Source organism: Heloderma suspectum, chromosome 6, assembly GCF_057233095.1.
Source record: "Heloderma suspectum isolate Gila_16-S chromosome 6, 16-S_ref, whole genome shotgun sequence".
Lineage (NCBI taxonomy): Eukaryota > Metazoa > Chordata > Lepidosauria > Squamata > Helodermatidae > Heloderma > Heloderma suspectum.
The window spans coordinates 111,919,954-111,936,747 of record NC_139463.1 but is presented as its reverse complement, the minus strand read 5'-3'; the positions used below and the strand labels follow the sequence as shown (position 1 = coordinate 111,936,747).

At 46.2% G+C, this 16,794-nt stretch overlaps 1 protein-coding gene across 1 annotated transcript in view; it reads right to left on the bottom strand.

Annotated features, from left to right (window-relative positions):
- LOC146342541 (vomeronasal type-2 receptor 26-like) overlaps nt 1–9,782 on the bottom strand; it is a 33,184-nt gene extending 23,402 nt beyond the window's left edge. The window contains exons 1-2 of the mRNA XM_084807887.1: nt 9,583–9,782; nt 9,362–9,454 (exon numbers count right to left, since the gene is read on the bottom strand). Of these exons, the coding sequence (XP_084664013.1) occupies nt 9,362–9,454; nt 9,583–9,782 (293 nt within the window). The remainder of the gene's footprint in view (nt 1–9,361; nt 9,455–9,582) is intronic.
- Nucleotides 9,783–16,794: the final 7,012 nt, after the last annotated feature.

Here is a 16,794-nt window from a genome sequence, read left to right as displayed (position 1 = left end):
GTGTATGTGTGTGTGTGTTCACGCACATTCAGTCAGGGGTCATAAAAATGTTAAATGACATTGGTATATATTGCTGGAATCCTTCCATGTGATTTAAAAGGCTGAACATTGGTAGATAGGTAGCCCGAGAAAAACTGATTTCCAGAATCATTCAAAAGAGGATTCTTTGCACATGGGTCTGTCAACACTCAGCACATTTATTTCATAACAGAGAAAATTAGTTCAATTTAAAGTTACATCAGGCAAAATGTTTGGGCAATGAAGGTTCAAGTTCCATGCATTTCGTATCATTAAGTGTGGTGCAGGAGGCTGAGGCAATGTAAATTCATAGTTGTAGAATACTACCTAGCTGAATTAAAGGTATTATCATTACCATTTCCATTATTAGTATTGGATTAACATTAACAACAACAAGAAAGCAGATATTAAAACTTCACAACATCTGAACACCCTATATTCTAAGCACTGAACAAGTCATAAAATCATAGAATCATAGAATAGTAGGGTTGGAAGGGGCCTACAAGGCCATCGAGTACAACCCCCTGCTCAATGCAGGAAGCCAAGTCAGAGTATCCCTGACAGATGGCTGTCCAGCCTCATCTTGAACACCTCCAGTGTGGGAGAGCCCACCACCTCCCTAGGCAATTGGTTCCATTGTCGTATTGCTCTAAAAGTCAGGAAGTTTTTCTGAATGTTCAGCTGGATTCTGGCTTCCTGTAACTTGAGCCCATTCTTCCATGTCCTGCACTCTGGGATGATCAAGAAGAGATGCTGGCCTTCCTCTCTGTGACAACCTTTCAAGTACTTGAAGAGCGCGATCATATCTCCCCTCAGTCTTCTCTTCTCAGGGCTAAACATGCCCAGTTCTTTCAGTCTCTCCTCATAGGGCTTTGTTTCCAGTCCCCTGATCATCTTTGTTGCCCTCCTCTGAACCCTCTCCAGTTTGTCTGCATCCTTCTTCAAGTGTGGTGCCCAGAACTGGACACAGTACTCCAGATGAGGCCTAACCAGTGCTGAGTAGAGGGGAACTAGTACTTCCCAGGATTTGGAAGCTATGCTTCTATTAATGCAGTCCCAAAAGAGCATTTGCCTTTTTTGCAGCCACATCACATGGTTGGCTCATATTCAGCTTGTGATCGACAACAATTCCAAGATCCTTCTCCCTTGTAGTGTTGTTGAGCCACGTATCCTCCATCTTGTAACTGTGCATTTGGTTTCTTTTTCCTAGGTGCAGAACTTGGCATTTATCCCTATTAAATGTCATTCTGTTGTTTTCTGCCCAGTGCTCCAGTCTATCCAGATCATTTTGAATTTTGCTTCTGTCTTCCAAAGTATTAGCTACCCCACCCAATTTGGTGTCATCTGCAAATGTGATCAGCATTCCCTGCACCTCCTCCTCCAAGTCATTCATAAAAATGTTGAAGAGCACTGGGCCCAGGACTGAGCCCTGTGGTACCCCACTCGTTACCTCTCCCCAGTTTGAGAAGGTCCCATTGATAAGCACTCTTTGAGTCCGATTCTGTAGCCAACTGTGGATCCACCGGATCGTTGTTTCATCTAGCTCACTTTGAGCTAGTTTGCTCATCAGGATATCATGGGGCAATTTGTTGAAAGCTTTGCTGAAGTCGAGGTATATGATGTCCACAGCATTCCCATGGTCCACAAGGGACGTTACTGGATCAAAGAAATGAGATCAGATTTGTCTGGCAGGACTTGTTTTTCACAAATCCATGCTGGCTTCGAGTAATCACTGCATTGTTTTCAAGGTGCTTCCAGATCGATTGCTTTATCAACTGCTCCAGAATTTTCCCAGGGATTAATGTCAGATTGACTGGTCTGTAGTTCCCAATTTCCTCCTTTTTACTCTTTTTGAAGATAGGGACAACATTAGCCCTCCACCAGTCATCTGGCACTTCCCCGGTCCTTCATGATTTCTCAAAGAGAATAGACAGCGGTTCTGAGAGTTCTTCTGCCAGTCCCTTTATTACTCTAGGATGCAGTTCATCTGGCCCTGGAGATTTGAACTCATTCAAAGTAATTAGGTGTTCCTTGACCATATGCCTATTGATCTCAAAAGAAGGAACGCAAATGGCAGTGGCCATAGCCGCCGCCATTTGCATACACGGTTTGTTTGTTTTTGATTTTTTACCCAGAGGCCTCCGCAGCTGGAAATCCGGCTATGGACGGGTCTGGTCTGGCTGGGCCTGGCCGGCTGCTCCGCGGAGCTGCTGCGGAGCACAACCGGCCGTTTGAGGATTCCGGGGGCTAGGAACGGAGCGCCTCCCCCCCCCGTTGAGGATTCCAGGGGGAGGGACGGAACGCCTCCCCCCCACACCATAAACATAATCCGTGAACAGGTAAGTCACTTTCGTACATCCCTAATAAGTCAGGAATGTCCTGGAGGGGCCATGTTTTGCAGAATTTGTCTCCCAACAAATATCAGGGAAATTGAAGTCCCCCATTACTACTGCATCATGCTTCCTTAAAACATTGGCTATTTGCTTTTCAAAAGTTTCATCCTTGTCTTCTGCTTGATTGGGTGGCCAGTAGTAGACTCCGACCACCAGGTTCCTTTTATTCTTTGCTCCGTTTATTTTGATCCAGATGCTCTTGATGGGGCTACCAAGCTCATCCTCCTGTATTTCTGTGCAGAGATATGTATTTTTCACATAAAGTGCAACCCCACCTCCCTTTCTGTTCCTCCTGTTCTTTTTGAACAAGTTATATCCTTCAATTGCTGTATTCCAGTCATGAGGGTCATCCCACCAAGTCTCAGTTATACCTATCAAGTCAACTCCCTCCCGTATTAGGAGTTCAAGTTCGTTCTGTTTGTTTCCCATACTCTGGGCATTAGTATATAGACATCGAAGACCATGTGCTTCATAGCCTGGCTTTCTTCCTACATGTGTCTGAAGACAATTTTTGGGTGATATCAGAGCTGTTCTCTCTGTTGCAGTGCCTGCGCCTATGTCCATTGTTACCCCCAACATTACATCTCCCTTCCCCGTAGGATTCAGTTTAAAGCCCTCCTGATGAAGTTCTTCATGCTGTGGCCAAACACATTCTTCCCATCCTTTGGGAGGTGCAACCCATCCCTTGCCAACAGCCCATCTTCGAGGAAGTATAGCCTGTGGTCCCAGAATTCAAATCTCTTGCGTTGGCACCACCTTCGTAGCCAGTCATTTACACAGAGTATTTTTCGTTCCCTTTCTATCCCTCTTCTAACTACTGGAAGGATGGATGAGGAAACTATCTGGGCCACAAAGTTTTTGAGTTTCCTTCCCAAAGCTTCAAAGTCTGACGTGATTTCTTCGTAGCTCTGCTTGGCGGTATCATTTGTTCCCACATGGATGAGAAGAAAGGGATACCTGTCAGTGGGCTTTATGAGTGCAGGCAATGTTTCAGTCACATCTCTAATCCATCCTCCCAGGAGACAACATACCTGGCAAGTCCACGGGTCTTCGCAACATACTTGGGTCTCAATCCCATGCAGCATGGAGTCTCCCACTACTACCACTCTTCTCTTCTTGTTGTTGTAGGCCTGGGTTTCATCGCCTCTGTTTGACTGACTTTCAGCCTCTTGCGCACTCTCATGTAGGTTCCCCTGTGATTCTTCCTCTGCAGGCTGTCCTCCAGTCTCATCCGCAAGTACCTGGAATTGGTTCCACAGCTCCACTGCTTCTGCTGGTGCAGAGTGGTGTCTAGTTCTTCTTCTCCTAACTGTCACCCTTTTCCAAGGAGTATCCTCTACTCCATTTTTCTTCTTCTCAGCATTTCCCACTTCTGCCTCATCTTGCTGTTGCTCTTCATGCTTCTGGTCTTCCCTTTGCTGCTGTAGTTCCCCCATTCTGTCCAAGAACTCTTCGTGTCTGATTAAAACTTTACCACTTTCAATATTAGTGATGAATTAACCCAGCCAGACTCACTCAAAAGAGAGAACTGGAACAGATAAACCCAATAACTGTATCAGAAGTACCCAGAAATAATGAAGTGGTTAAAAGCAGGGCAACTTAAAACAGAAAATGAATGTTTTTATCAGTCCTATTCAAATACTGCATACTTGCTTCTAGTAACTACCAAAAATATGTAACCACAGATACAAACACATGTAGGAAATGCAAAGATAAATCAGAAAGCAGAGAACTAGCTGTCTTATCTCACCAGATATAATATATTTTGCCGAAAACAATGATCTTGCAAAAATATTTTGTGGGCAGTAATTGAATGCAATGATAAAAATACCTGCCAATTAAGGACCAGAGGCTATCTCCTGTTGGCTCAAATGCCACAAAGAGAGGAAATTGGAATCTAGGGCTCATTCATTAACTGACTTGCCCCATGAACAGTGTTGGTGTTTTGCAATGCCACAAACTGTGCTTGCTTTAAACTACCCTGCACCCTCAATTTTCTTTGGTCTTTCAGGCCCAAATCCTGGAGAAAGGAGTGCCTGGTACGAGAAAAATGTCCCACAATATTCTGGCCCTATATTGCCTTCTTAATCATCTGAGCTTTGCTCTATTGCTAGAGGAATCCTCCTGTGTGTTGATCCATGCCTGTTCATTGCTTACATCAGTAGTCAGCAAGAAGGTTTGAGCAGTGAGAGGGAGACGTCCTCTAGCAACCCTAACCATCCATGTGCTATATTTTGTTTTCTTTGTTTTCTTTTATTTTTCCTTGTGGCACTATGGTAAGACTGAATTACAGGAGAGTTCAAGTTTCTTATTCTGGATTTGGAACTGTACCATGATGAGGATGGGGAAATGTTCACCACTACTTTAAGATTTCCATCAGCAAGTATGCTGTAAGATATCTGAGGTTGTTTTGGAATCAAAGATGCTTGATGGCTTAGGGTTATGAAAGAAAAACATTCATATTCTTTCTCATTGAGATTTTCACTTCGGATTCATTGTCAGATTCCTCAGTGCCCCCTTCCCCCCCCCAAGGGACACCTTCAATGTACATGTAGAGGAATTATGGACCCAAGACTTGCAAGTTTTGTGTCAGGGTGGACACTGAGCCCATAGAACCTCAGAGCAGTTCTGATTCTGAGGAGGAACAGCCGTCCGTGGGAGAGGAGTGCGCTCATCCCTCCCAGGCCCTGCAGCTGGCAGAGATTCCTCCTGCCAGCATTCCAGACATAGATAGCGGTCCTGGGAGTGAAAGAGCGTGGGAGGAGGGCTGGCTGGATGCTCGACACAGACGCAAAGAGCGATGAGCTATGGAGGTCGCAGAAAGGAGGAATAGCGCCTGTTTGGCACGCAAGCAATGGTTGCGTCCAGAGGACCCAAGGGAAAAGGGGAGGGACTCTCCCTAGCCCATAAGTTCAGGGTCTGCAAGTGATTCTTGTTCAAACAGGGACCAGCTGTTTCCAACCCGGGGCATAGGTTACTTTACTGTTCATAGCTTAGTCACTGGTGATAGAGTTATTAAATTGTAAAAGGAATAAAGCCTTGAAAAGAATCCTTTGTCTGTGTCTGGAGTTGGCTACTGGAGTAGACTGAAAGAGGCCAGCTAGGGCCCCCTGACATTTTGGACAAATGGAACTTGACCCATCTGAAAAATTTCCCTTTGTTGGGACCTTTGATTTGGTCAGAATTGTGCATTGAAAGGGAACCTTGGGATCTCAGGGTCCAAGGTGGCACAGGGTCAATGAGAATGCATTCTTTGATTGGTTTGTTGAGACATCAAAAGGTCACCTATGTCCTGGAAAGTGGGGTCTTAAGGACTCCCAAGAAAAACTGAAAGACCACATCAAATTTTGAAACATCAGAGAAAAGCCACAGAAATGAAGAGAAGAATTGCAGACAGTGATCATTTGTTAAAATCCTAATTGGGCTAGCATGAACCAACTCATGCAAGCTATTTTGCCCGAAGTAGTGCATATTAGATTAAAGGAACAAGCAAATTGGCCAAATCAGGAACCAGCTGATCTTAATATTTTAGAACAAGCACACATCAGACTCCCAGGAACAACCGCTGAAAATTGTCTTCAGAAAACTGATTAGGCTAAAAATCACCAATCGTAAACGAAAAAAAAAAGTGAGACTACAGCAGACTATGTGGATCATCTAAAAACATTTTTGAAAAAAAACCTAAAAACTTCCTAGCATTTCTGCCACTTTTCTGTAGCCAAGTTGAGCATTAGAAAAATCAGTGTCCCCTCTGGCCTGGCCAGCTGATGGAAACGCTTCACACATCCCAGCTGCTTCCTCTTCCTCCCCCTCCTCCTCAGAACTTCCAAGACGGAGGAGAGGTTTGTAACTTCATCAACATCAGTTTCTTTCTATTGACCAGAGACCTTTTCTGTAAACTTGGCTGCACCATCTTTATTCCCCGGCAGAGTATATTTAGGTGTTCCTCAGCCACTTCCCTGGTCTTCTGAAGCTGATGCTCCTCCCACTGATCCAGAACAAGCGCTGTTCTCAAACAACTTGGGCTTCCTGAGTATTATGTTCACACTCTCCTGTTATGAAAACACACACACAATAAAAATGTGCTCTTCATGTGCTTACCTAAAAGCATGGAAATAGGAACTGACCAGTAACATATTACAGTTCTTTCCTGGATTCTGCAGCCACTGCCCTCCTTGTTCAAGCCTCTGAAAATATCTTGTTAAGTTCTCCTTTAACTCTTTGTGTACCTCACTCAGTGGCAGCTCTTCTACTTAAAACAAAGACCCGGCACCTATCTCAATCACACCTCGTCGGGTAAAAGATTTTGCTTCTCTCTAGTAGTCATATTACAGTGCAACATTGTTCCACTCTAAATTCCGCCTCTTTGCTGCCTGATCCTTCTGAGGATATCCCTTATAATTGTTTGGCAATGGTTGGGCACCTAGCAAAGCCACGTTCAGACTTGTCAAAGGAGCCACTGACTAACGTAGATGGTGTGTACTTGCAGGTGGGTTTTGGCAAAGAAATGCTGAAGGGATCTGTTGTCTGTACTTCCCATACTGTAATAAAACAAAATGTTTTGCCTAACTGTCCTTCTGCTCAAGTGGCAGAGCATTTTGCCCCCTCCCATATTTCTTTCAGCAAGAAACCAGTCTCCCATGGCAAATTTTGAAGATGGTGCACAACTCCAAAATCAGGCCCAAATGTCGGAAAAGAAAAGTGGAGACTTGTTCTCAGTACAGTGACCATTTGTGGCACTCCCCAGATGGCTGCCTGGTAATGCCCTTGGCCCTTCTTCCCCACCTTGTAGTGTCAGATAAGAAGGGTAGAATCGATTGAGTCCTTCCCGTAAGGGCTGAAGGTGCCACAATTATTTTATATACATGTAAATGTGTTTAATGTACTCAGTAACTTTAGTTTTGCTTCTAGAGAAAACAATATTTATGTGCCTATGGTTCCTGCCATGTGGTGTGTAACAGTTTTACTCCTCTTAGTTTTCAAATGACTCCTTTGGGTCAGCCAGACAGATTGTCCTATACACCACACGAAAACTACAATAGCAGCAGCCACTCCCGTGCAAAGATCAAGATACAATGTTGTCTGCCAATGTGACTAACAATAAGAAGTGAGCATAATTGTGGTTTGTCTTGTTTTGTTTCCTGTGATCATTGCTTTGATTAAATGTTCCATCACATTGCTTACTAAAACTATACATAAAGCTGAACTGCACCAAATGGTCAGTGGAATACAAAGAGAATTGTGAAAAGAAGAGAAAGAGAGAGATAAAGAGATGGAACAACGGACAGCAATGCAAGTATAGATGGTGAGCATGATAGGCTCAAATGGAGGATTGTGATAGTTTGGTTCAGACAAGGTGCCTGATGGGATTGAGAGAATGTGTCTGACCATGAGAAGGTCATTGTAACTTGCTGATTATAAGCAAGAATTCCTATCCACCAACGCAGCTCAACCTGAAGATAAGCAGGCAGCTGTGCTGATAAGACTGTTGCTGAGCTAAATTAGCTCTTGAGCATGCGTAGTGTATTTTTCGTTGTTCTCCAACTTTCCATCTGTACAAAGGCATCCTGTTTCTTTTATTTGGAGAGAGAGTTTTGACTGTCCCTCCCACAACTGTGCTTTAATAAATTTCTGACTGTTCAACCGAATTTGCCTTAACACAATGTAATATTGAGAGCCAGTGTGGCGTAGTGGCAAGAGTGATGAACTGGGAGCTGGGAGAACTGGGCTCTAGTCCCCATTCAGCCATCAACACTCACTGGGTGACTTTGGGCCAGTCACAGTCTTTCAACCCAGCCTACCCCACAGGGCTGTTGTGAGGATAAAATGGAGGAGGAAGAGGATAATGTAAGCCACCTTGGGCTCCTTGCAAGAGGAAAAAAGGTGGGATAGAAATGCAATAAATACAGAAATACAGAAATACAGAAATAAATACAGAAATAAACAAACAAACAAACAAACAAACAACCCATTCCAGCTCAAGATCAATATGATCCCCATCTCTACACTCCCAAGATGCAGGGCCTCTTGGCGCCTCTTAAAAACTCTATGAAATGAGTGAATTATTTTCAAAACCTGCCTTGGTATTTCTCATTACTTGCAAAACCATCCATCACAATGGTGGTAGGAAATACAGCTACAAGCACCACAGCCAAAGTCATGAGCAGCAAATGCAGAATGACTCTCAGCTGCATCAGAGGAGACACCCTTCTCACACAGTTTAAATTAGAACAATTCTAGATACCGGAAGTTAATGTGACACTTAAAAAAGAAAACGAAAAAAAGCATAATCTTTTTTTTTTTTGGCCAAATCCAGCTTATTCACTATGATTACTCTGCATACCTGCCATGAATAACCATATAATCAGGTAATTATTGTCAGGGTGGACACTGAGCCCATAGAATCCCAGAGTAGTTCTGATTCTGAGGAAGAGCAGTCGCTCCTGGGAGAGGAGCGCACTCCTCTTTCCCAGGGCCCGCAGCTGACGGAGATTCCTCCCACCAGCATTCCTAGCTTAGATAGCAGTCCAGGGAGTGACCGAGCGCAGGAAGTAGACTTGGTGGACGCGCGACGCCGACGCAGAGAGTGGCGCCAAATGGAGGGCGCAGAAAGGAGGCGTAGTGCCCGGTTGGTGCGCAAACAACGGCTGCGCCCAGAGGATCCAAGGGAAAAGGGGAGGGACTCTCCCTAGTCCTTAAGTTCAGGGGTCTGCCAGTAATTCCCTTTCAAACGGGGACCAACTGTTCCAACTTAGGGCATAGGTACTCTGCTGCTCATATCTAGTTGCTAACGGTAGAGTTGTTAAGTTGTAAAAGAGGAATAAAGCTTTGAAGAGAATCCATTTGTCTGTGTCTGGACTTGGCTACTGGATTAGACTGAGAGAGGCCTCCAAGGAGCCTCTCTCAATTAAGTAACAATTGACACTGGGAATGAAGCATGGAGAAATTACTTTACCTCCTGAGAAGGAAAAAAGATGACGTTAATGCTGCTGCTGCTGCTGCTGCTGGTGATGTTATGGCAGAAACTGGAGGAGGCTGCTTTTCTCCAAAGAAAGAGAACAACGAATAACCAATCATTCCCCAATAAGCCAGTAAAGCTACTGCCAATTCATGAGACTATCCTGCCACAGATATATAAGTTACAAGCTTAAAGAAAATCCCAATACCTTACACAATTTCATCAAACAGCTCTTTGGAGGGATGGTTTTCAAAGGTTATTTCACTGGAAATCATGAAGATCTGAGAAATAATGCCAGCAATGTTGAAGTCTCCAGGCTGATAATACTTGTGAAGAATAGGAAGAGGGTCACTGATGGAGCATTTAAGGGTAGGAATCTTGCAAGCCACCAGATGCAGCAGGTTTAATGCCATCATTGTGAAAACCACCATCTTCCATAAAATATAGTTCAAGACATCAATTCACTTTTCCCGCACATGGTCAAGAATAGTAACATGAATAGCTTACTCACTTTTCAGTGGAATGTATCCATGATCCAAGTGACAGATCCCTGCCTATTTCTAGCCCAGGCTATGAATAACATAGGGAATCCTAATAACACACTTAACTCTTCAATCACATTTTTTTAGTGGGCTCTCAGATCCCTTAAGTATTTCAATCAGAAGTGGAAGTAAATGTGATAATTACAGCTGAGATGGTTACCGATTCAAAATTACAGGTTCTCTGTGACAGTGCAGAAGACAACATGTTTATTGCATCTCAACAGAGGTCTTCTGTGGGATATGGTAGCAAAGATGTCTACATTCTATCCCCAGTGGTGGGTTACGTCTCAATTTGTCACAGTTCTTGTTAGAGCTAGGCACCAATTTAGCACACCCACAGCCTCACCTGGAGAAGATGAAAAAGAGAAATAGAGCTTCATGTCATTAGCATACCCATGACAACACACTCCAAAATTCTGGATGACCATGCTCAATGGTTTAATTTGATGTTGAATAACATGGGAGACAAAACTGACCCCTGTGGAACCCCATACTGGAGAGTCCACCAGGCTGAGCCATATCCCCCAAGTACCACCTTCTGGAGCCAACCATCCAAGTAGGAGTGAAACCACTGCAATGCAGTGCTTCCCACTCCCAACTCAGACAATAACCCCAGAAGGATTCCATGGTCAATGGTATCAAAAGCTGCTGAGATATCAAGGAGAATCAACAAGGTCACACTCCCCCTGTCTCTCTCCTGACACAGGTCATCATAAAGGGCGACCAAGGCATATGGGGAAAAAAGTAAGGCTTAGAGGCCATGGCAGGGGAGGGGGTATCCTTGACAGGAGTAGTTTGATGTTCCCATTTAAGTTTCATTTTCATTTCCCCATTTGAGTTTCATTTCTTCAGTTTTAAAATAGTACTTTAGGTTTTGAGGGAGGAGGATATATAAGGGCAATGAGAGAGCATGGAAGAGCAGAGTCTGGGAGACCAGAACCTGGAGAGGGAGCAGGAAGAAGCAGCCTGAAAAAAATCTAAGTACAGCTAGGATAAAGGAACTTGCATTTTGCAACTTTAATTTTATCTTAATGCCTTTTTTTTAATCATTCAGCTCTATTGTGTAAAGACCTTCAGTTGTAATCATTTGCTTCAATTTACCAGTAAATGGTTGTGTTTAAACCCTATGTCTAGAGTGTCGATCACCCCATGTCTACAGCCTAAACCCAATATTTCTGGAAAGGGGAAGATAAAAGAAAGAAGGTGGGGCTCTTAAGGAGACAAGAGATAGTTGCTCAGGAGGTCCAGGTCATAGGGGAACCGTGACAGAACCACGTTCACTTGTCTGTGTATCTGTTGAGAGGCTGCTTAAAGGATGGTTGTACTGATCTTCCCCTCATGCTAACCATAAAAGAAATCTAAGTGCCCTCTTTATCCTCACAACAACACTGTGAGGTGGGTTAGGCTGAGAGTCCATGCCTGGCTAAAGTAATCGAGTGAGATTCTCCTTATCCTCACCTTCATGCAAATGTAAAGCAGCTCCTTGGTTTTATGTAGGGTTGTATGAAATCCCTTACCTCCAGTCCGCTGGGGGTCCGCAGGGGGGAGGAGGTGATCCATTCCTCTCCGGCCCCCAGAATCCTTGCCAACTGGCTCTGCTCCACAGCGAGTCCATGGAGCCGCCGGCTGGCTCCATTCCACAAGTAATACTAGGGATGTACGAAAGTTCCGCCATGGATCTCGGGGAGGCCGAATGCCAGTGCATTTGGCCCCCCGAAATTGGTGGTGGAATGGCCCGCCCCCCCCGCCGCCCCAGGGCGGGACTTACCTTGGGCAGATCTTCCTGGCGGCAGCGACCAGCGTAGCCTATCATGGGTGACTTTAAAAAAAAAAAAAAGCGCGTACACAAATGGCGGCCCCCATAGGGAGCCGCCATTTGCGTTCCTTATTTGGTTGCTGTAGTCTACGTAAATCTTTAGATCTTCCTGGCGGCAGCGACCAGCTGCCGCTGCCACCATTTCCAGTTAAAAAAAAAAAAAAAGTGATAGACTACGTAAAGATTTACGTAGCCTATCATGGCTAGGTTTAAAAAAAAAACATGATAGGCTACGTAAATGTTTACGTAGCCTATCATGGCTGACTTAAAAAAACAAACAAACAACGTGCGTAAGCAAATGGCGACGGCCATGGCCACCGCCATTTGCGTTCCTTATTTTGGAACGCCTTAGTCTATGTAAACATTTTTGTAGACTAAGACGGCGAAAATAAGGGGAACGCAAATAGTGTAGCGTCCGCTACGCTATTTTTGTTCCCCTTATTTTCGCCGTCTTAGTCTACGTAATATGTTTACGTAGACTAAGACGTGCCAAAATAAGGAACGCAAATGGCGGTGGCCGTGGCCGCCGCCATTTGCGTACGCGCGTTGTTGTTGTTGTTGTTTTTAAGTCAGCCGTGATAGGCTACATAAACATTTACATAGCCTAGCAAGGCTGACTGCAGGGATGCAAACGGCGGCGGCTACAGCCGCCGCCATTTGCTTCCCTGCTAGCCAACGGCCGGATGTCCGGCTGCTGGTGGAGCTGGCCGGCGGCTCCGCAGAATCCCTGCGGAGCGAAGCCGGATGTCCAGGATTCCGAGGGGGGAGGAATGGAGCACCTTCCCCCTCGGCGAGGATTCCAGGGGGAGGGACAGAACGCCTCCCCTCCAACCATAAACATAATCCGCGAAAAGGTAAGTCACTTTCGTACATCCCTAAGTAATATAGCTGCCATTGCAGTCCGTATCGCTGTCTGAGTGGAAAGAGGAAGTGATCCGGATGCAAATGGCATCGGCTATGCAATTTGCATCCCCGTTTCTTCTCGCAATAGGATACGGGTCTTTGTTTACATAGATATTTACATAGCCAATCACGTGAAAAAAAAAAAAAAACAGGGATGCAAATGGCATGCACTATGCCGTTTGCATCCCTGTTTTTCCCCGCGATAGGCTACTAAGTATCTACATAAATAAAGACGCATAGCCTATTGCCAGAAGAACCGGGGATGCAAATGGTGTAGTGGACGCCATTTGCATCCCATCACTTCCTGGTTCCACTCAGGACAGCAGAACGGAATCAGTCAGGAGGGGAGATTCAGCTTTGTTGCGTCTGGGGTGGCAGGGTAAGTACATTTGTTCTGCCACGGACTCCGGGGGGTCGAATTCACTGGAATTTGGCCTCATTTGAGTCCGTGGCAGATTTTGCAGCCATCCCTAGTTTTATGGTTTTGTGACTCTGGCTTGTTGGTGGAGATAGAGGCCTGAGTTCCTGGTTTGGACAGAATACTTGTTTAGCCACTCCAGCTGGCAGGAGGAGCCAGGCAGGAGTGATTTAGACATGTACACTAGCATGCTGGCTTGCTCATGATAAGCCAGATTTTTAAAATGGTTTACCATGATATATGGTTAGGGATGTATGAGACATCAGGGCCGAATCTTCATGGCCGATTTAATACAGAGCGACAGCACATCAGGGTCATGCAGGACAGATGACACTGTTGTAGGGATGTCAGAGAATTCCGCGACGGATCTCGGTGAGGCCAAATGCCGGTGCATTCGGCCCCCCAAAATCCATCACGGAACAGCCTGCCACCCCCCAGCCCCCCACGGATCCCCCCTGGGATGAGACTTTCCTGGAGCGGATGTTCTGGGCGGCGGCGGCTTCAGCGGTGGCTTTGGCAGTGGCGGCGGCTGGTCTTCTGACTGGCTGCCGCTGCCGCTGCCGCCATTTGCAGTCTGGTCTTTTTCTCCCCCCCCCCCCCATAGACATGATAGGCTATGTAAAGACTTATGTAGCCTATCACTTCTGGGTTAAAAAAACCCAACAACAACGTGTACGCAAATGGCGGCGGCTACGGCCACCACCATTTGCATTCCTTATTTTTCGCCATCTTAGTCTATGTCAATATTTACATAGACTAAGACGAAGAAGAAGAAAGGGGAATGCAAATAGCACCCACTACGCTATTTGCGTTCCCCTTTCTTTTCTTCGTCTTATTCTATGTAAATATTGACGTAGACTAAGATGGTGAAAAATCAGGAACGCAAATGGTGGCGGCTGTAGCCGCTGCCATTTGCGTATGTGTTTTTGTTTGTTTGTTTTTTTACCCAGAGCCCTCCGCGGCCAGAAATCCGGCTGCGGATGGTCCTGGCATGGGCCTGGCCAGCTGCTCCGCAGAGCCGCCGCGGAGCACAGCTGGCTGTCGAGGATTCCGGGGGGGGGGAGGACTGGATCGCCTCCCCCCCCATCGAGGATTCCAGGTTGAGGGATGGATCACCTCCCCCACACCATGAACAGAATCCGTGAAAGGTAAGTGACTTTCGTACATCCCTACACTGTTGCTGATCTGCAGGCCCACCGCTTCCCTCTGGAACCTGTGACCTGTGAAAGCAGGTTTTTAGGCAGTGTATACTCCACTTTTCTTGCTTGATGTACCCCTGATGGCAATTTCATCATTCTAGACATAACCAGAAAGGTTTTCTCATTCTGTTCCCATGTAGATGGAGCCCAGTTCAGCTGGTTTCAGTTCATCTCACACCACTTGAAATCGAACAAGGACTTGAACACAATCTGCAGTCAACGTCAGGACAGTTCCAAACTTGGAATGTGATTCCCAGACAAAAGAAAAGTGCATTTGAAATGGGTAGTATGTATGAAAAAGTGTGTACTTTTGAAAATGCATACAAACACTCGTTAATCAATGGGGGAAAAGTGCACACTTTTCAAATACTGTATGTACAAAATTGATGCAGACATTTGGAAAATGCATGGAGTTCATGTGAATGAAAAGGAAGTTCAGAACATGACAGAGACATAAGTCAGGACAAGGTGCATGATGGAAATCAGAGAAGCTCAAGAATCTTGGGTTTTACAGATGTTCACATCCTCATGTACAAACATATCCCATATATATTCTTATAGCAGACACTCATGGGCAGCCTAAAACAATGTACAACATATGCGCAGGAAAACCTTTCTGACAACTCATCCCCACCCTTGTTATGCTTAGCAGGTTAACAATAATGCAATGAATGATCAAGACTGGTCTGGGATACGACCACTCCATCTAATTTCAAATTCAATTGTGAGTGCCACTAGGATTGTAGCCAACACAGGGCCACTGAGAAAGAAGCAAGAGGTATCAGCATTCTTGGGGTAACCATAAAGTTCACAGGAGCACAATCTTTAAAAGCCCCACCCCATCAACCCAATGAGAACTCAGCTGCCAAGTAGCCACAGAGTGCTGACTGTTGAGGGTGGGAACTGGGAAAGGAGGGGCAGGAGGAATGACGTGACTGAAATCCTGAACAGCAAGCACTCCAGACTGCAAATGCTTGCCGCAGGTCCCAGAGAGGACTGAGCATGCTCAGTAGCCACTAAATGTTGAGCGTAGGTTGAAGAAAACAAAGCACCAAAGGGGACAGAATGTTCTGCTTCAGCCTTTGACAGGATATCCTGGGACAGGGCATGGCTGGCTTGCTGGACCCCTGAACGGGAGATCTCCTGAAAGGGTGGGGGGATAGACTACAACATTCTATTGCAGGATCTTTTTCTTTATTCTTGAATATCCCCACCATTCAATGCTACATTGCCAGGCAGACAGTGATCTGAGCAGTTTTCAGTGGTCTTGGGGGGTGGGGTGGCAGCCAAAAATTGGAAGTGCATGCTGGCTGCTCCCACCATTGATGGTTTCTTTAGTTTCTTCCCCTTTCTCATATTTTATTTACATTTTCTTGCTGCAGAGAAGGCAGAGCCCATGACAGCCACTGTCACCAGACTGCTGCCATTCCCCACCCTCCACCAGTGCCATGGAGTGGTGTTACCTCATGATGTTGCTTCCTTCTGGGATTTTCGTGGGGTCATGATGCAAGCAGCTCAGCTGCTAAGGGCTGGATGTGCCCCATCTTGTCTGATCTCGGAAGCAAAGCAGGGTCAGTTCTGGTTAGTACTTGGAAGGGAGACCGCCTGGGAATCAGGCTTCCTGCACTGAGCAGGGGGTTGGATTCAATGGGTTTGTAGGCCCCTTCCAACCCTATGATTCTATGTCTACCAGACACACACACACACACACACACACACACACACAGTAAAACAAAAGTAGGGATGGCAGAGAAATCTGCTGCAGACTCAAATCTAGGGATGTACGAAAGGTACTTAGCTTTCGGGGATTATGCTGATGGTGCAGGGGGAGGCGTTCCATCCCTCCCCCTGGAATCCTCGCTGGGGGGGAGGCGCTCCGTTCCTCCCCCCTCGGAATCCTGGCCGGCTGGCTGTGGTCCGCAGCAATTCTGCGGAGCCGCCGGCCGGCTCTGCCAGCAGCCGGACATCCGGCCGCTGGCTAACAGGAACGCAAATCGTAGGGATGTACGAAAGTCACTTACCTTTTCGCAGGGGTGCTTCGCGGTGGGGGGGAGGCGCTTCGCTTCTCCCCCTGACGTTCAGGCGAGGGGGGGAGGCATCCTGCCTCGCCCGGCCGAAATTCAGGCCGGGGAGAAGCGCCCCGTCTCCCCGGCCGTGAAACAAAGTGTAAAAAACAAACAAACAAACAAAAAACCCCGTGATAGGCTACGTAATGATTAATGTAGCCTATCACGGCTAGATTTCCAAAGTCAGCCATGATAGGCTATGTAAATCGTTACATAGCCTATCACGGGTTTGGTTTTGTTTTTTACACTTTGTAATGGTGGTGGCGGCAGCCGGTCAGAAGACCGGCTGCTGCCCCTGCCCCTGCCGAAAGGCTGACGAACCGCCGCCGGGACCCGCCGCCAGGAGGGACATTCGCCAAAGGTAAGTCCCATCCCAGGGGGGGGCGGAGAATTTCACTGCTGATTTCGGGGGGCCGAATGTGTTGGCGCTTGGCCCCCCGAAGATTTGGGGAGAAATTCTCCGCCATCCCTACGCAAATAG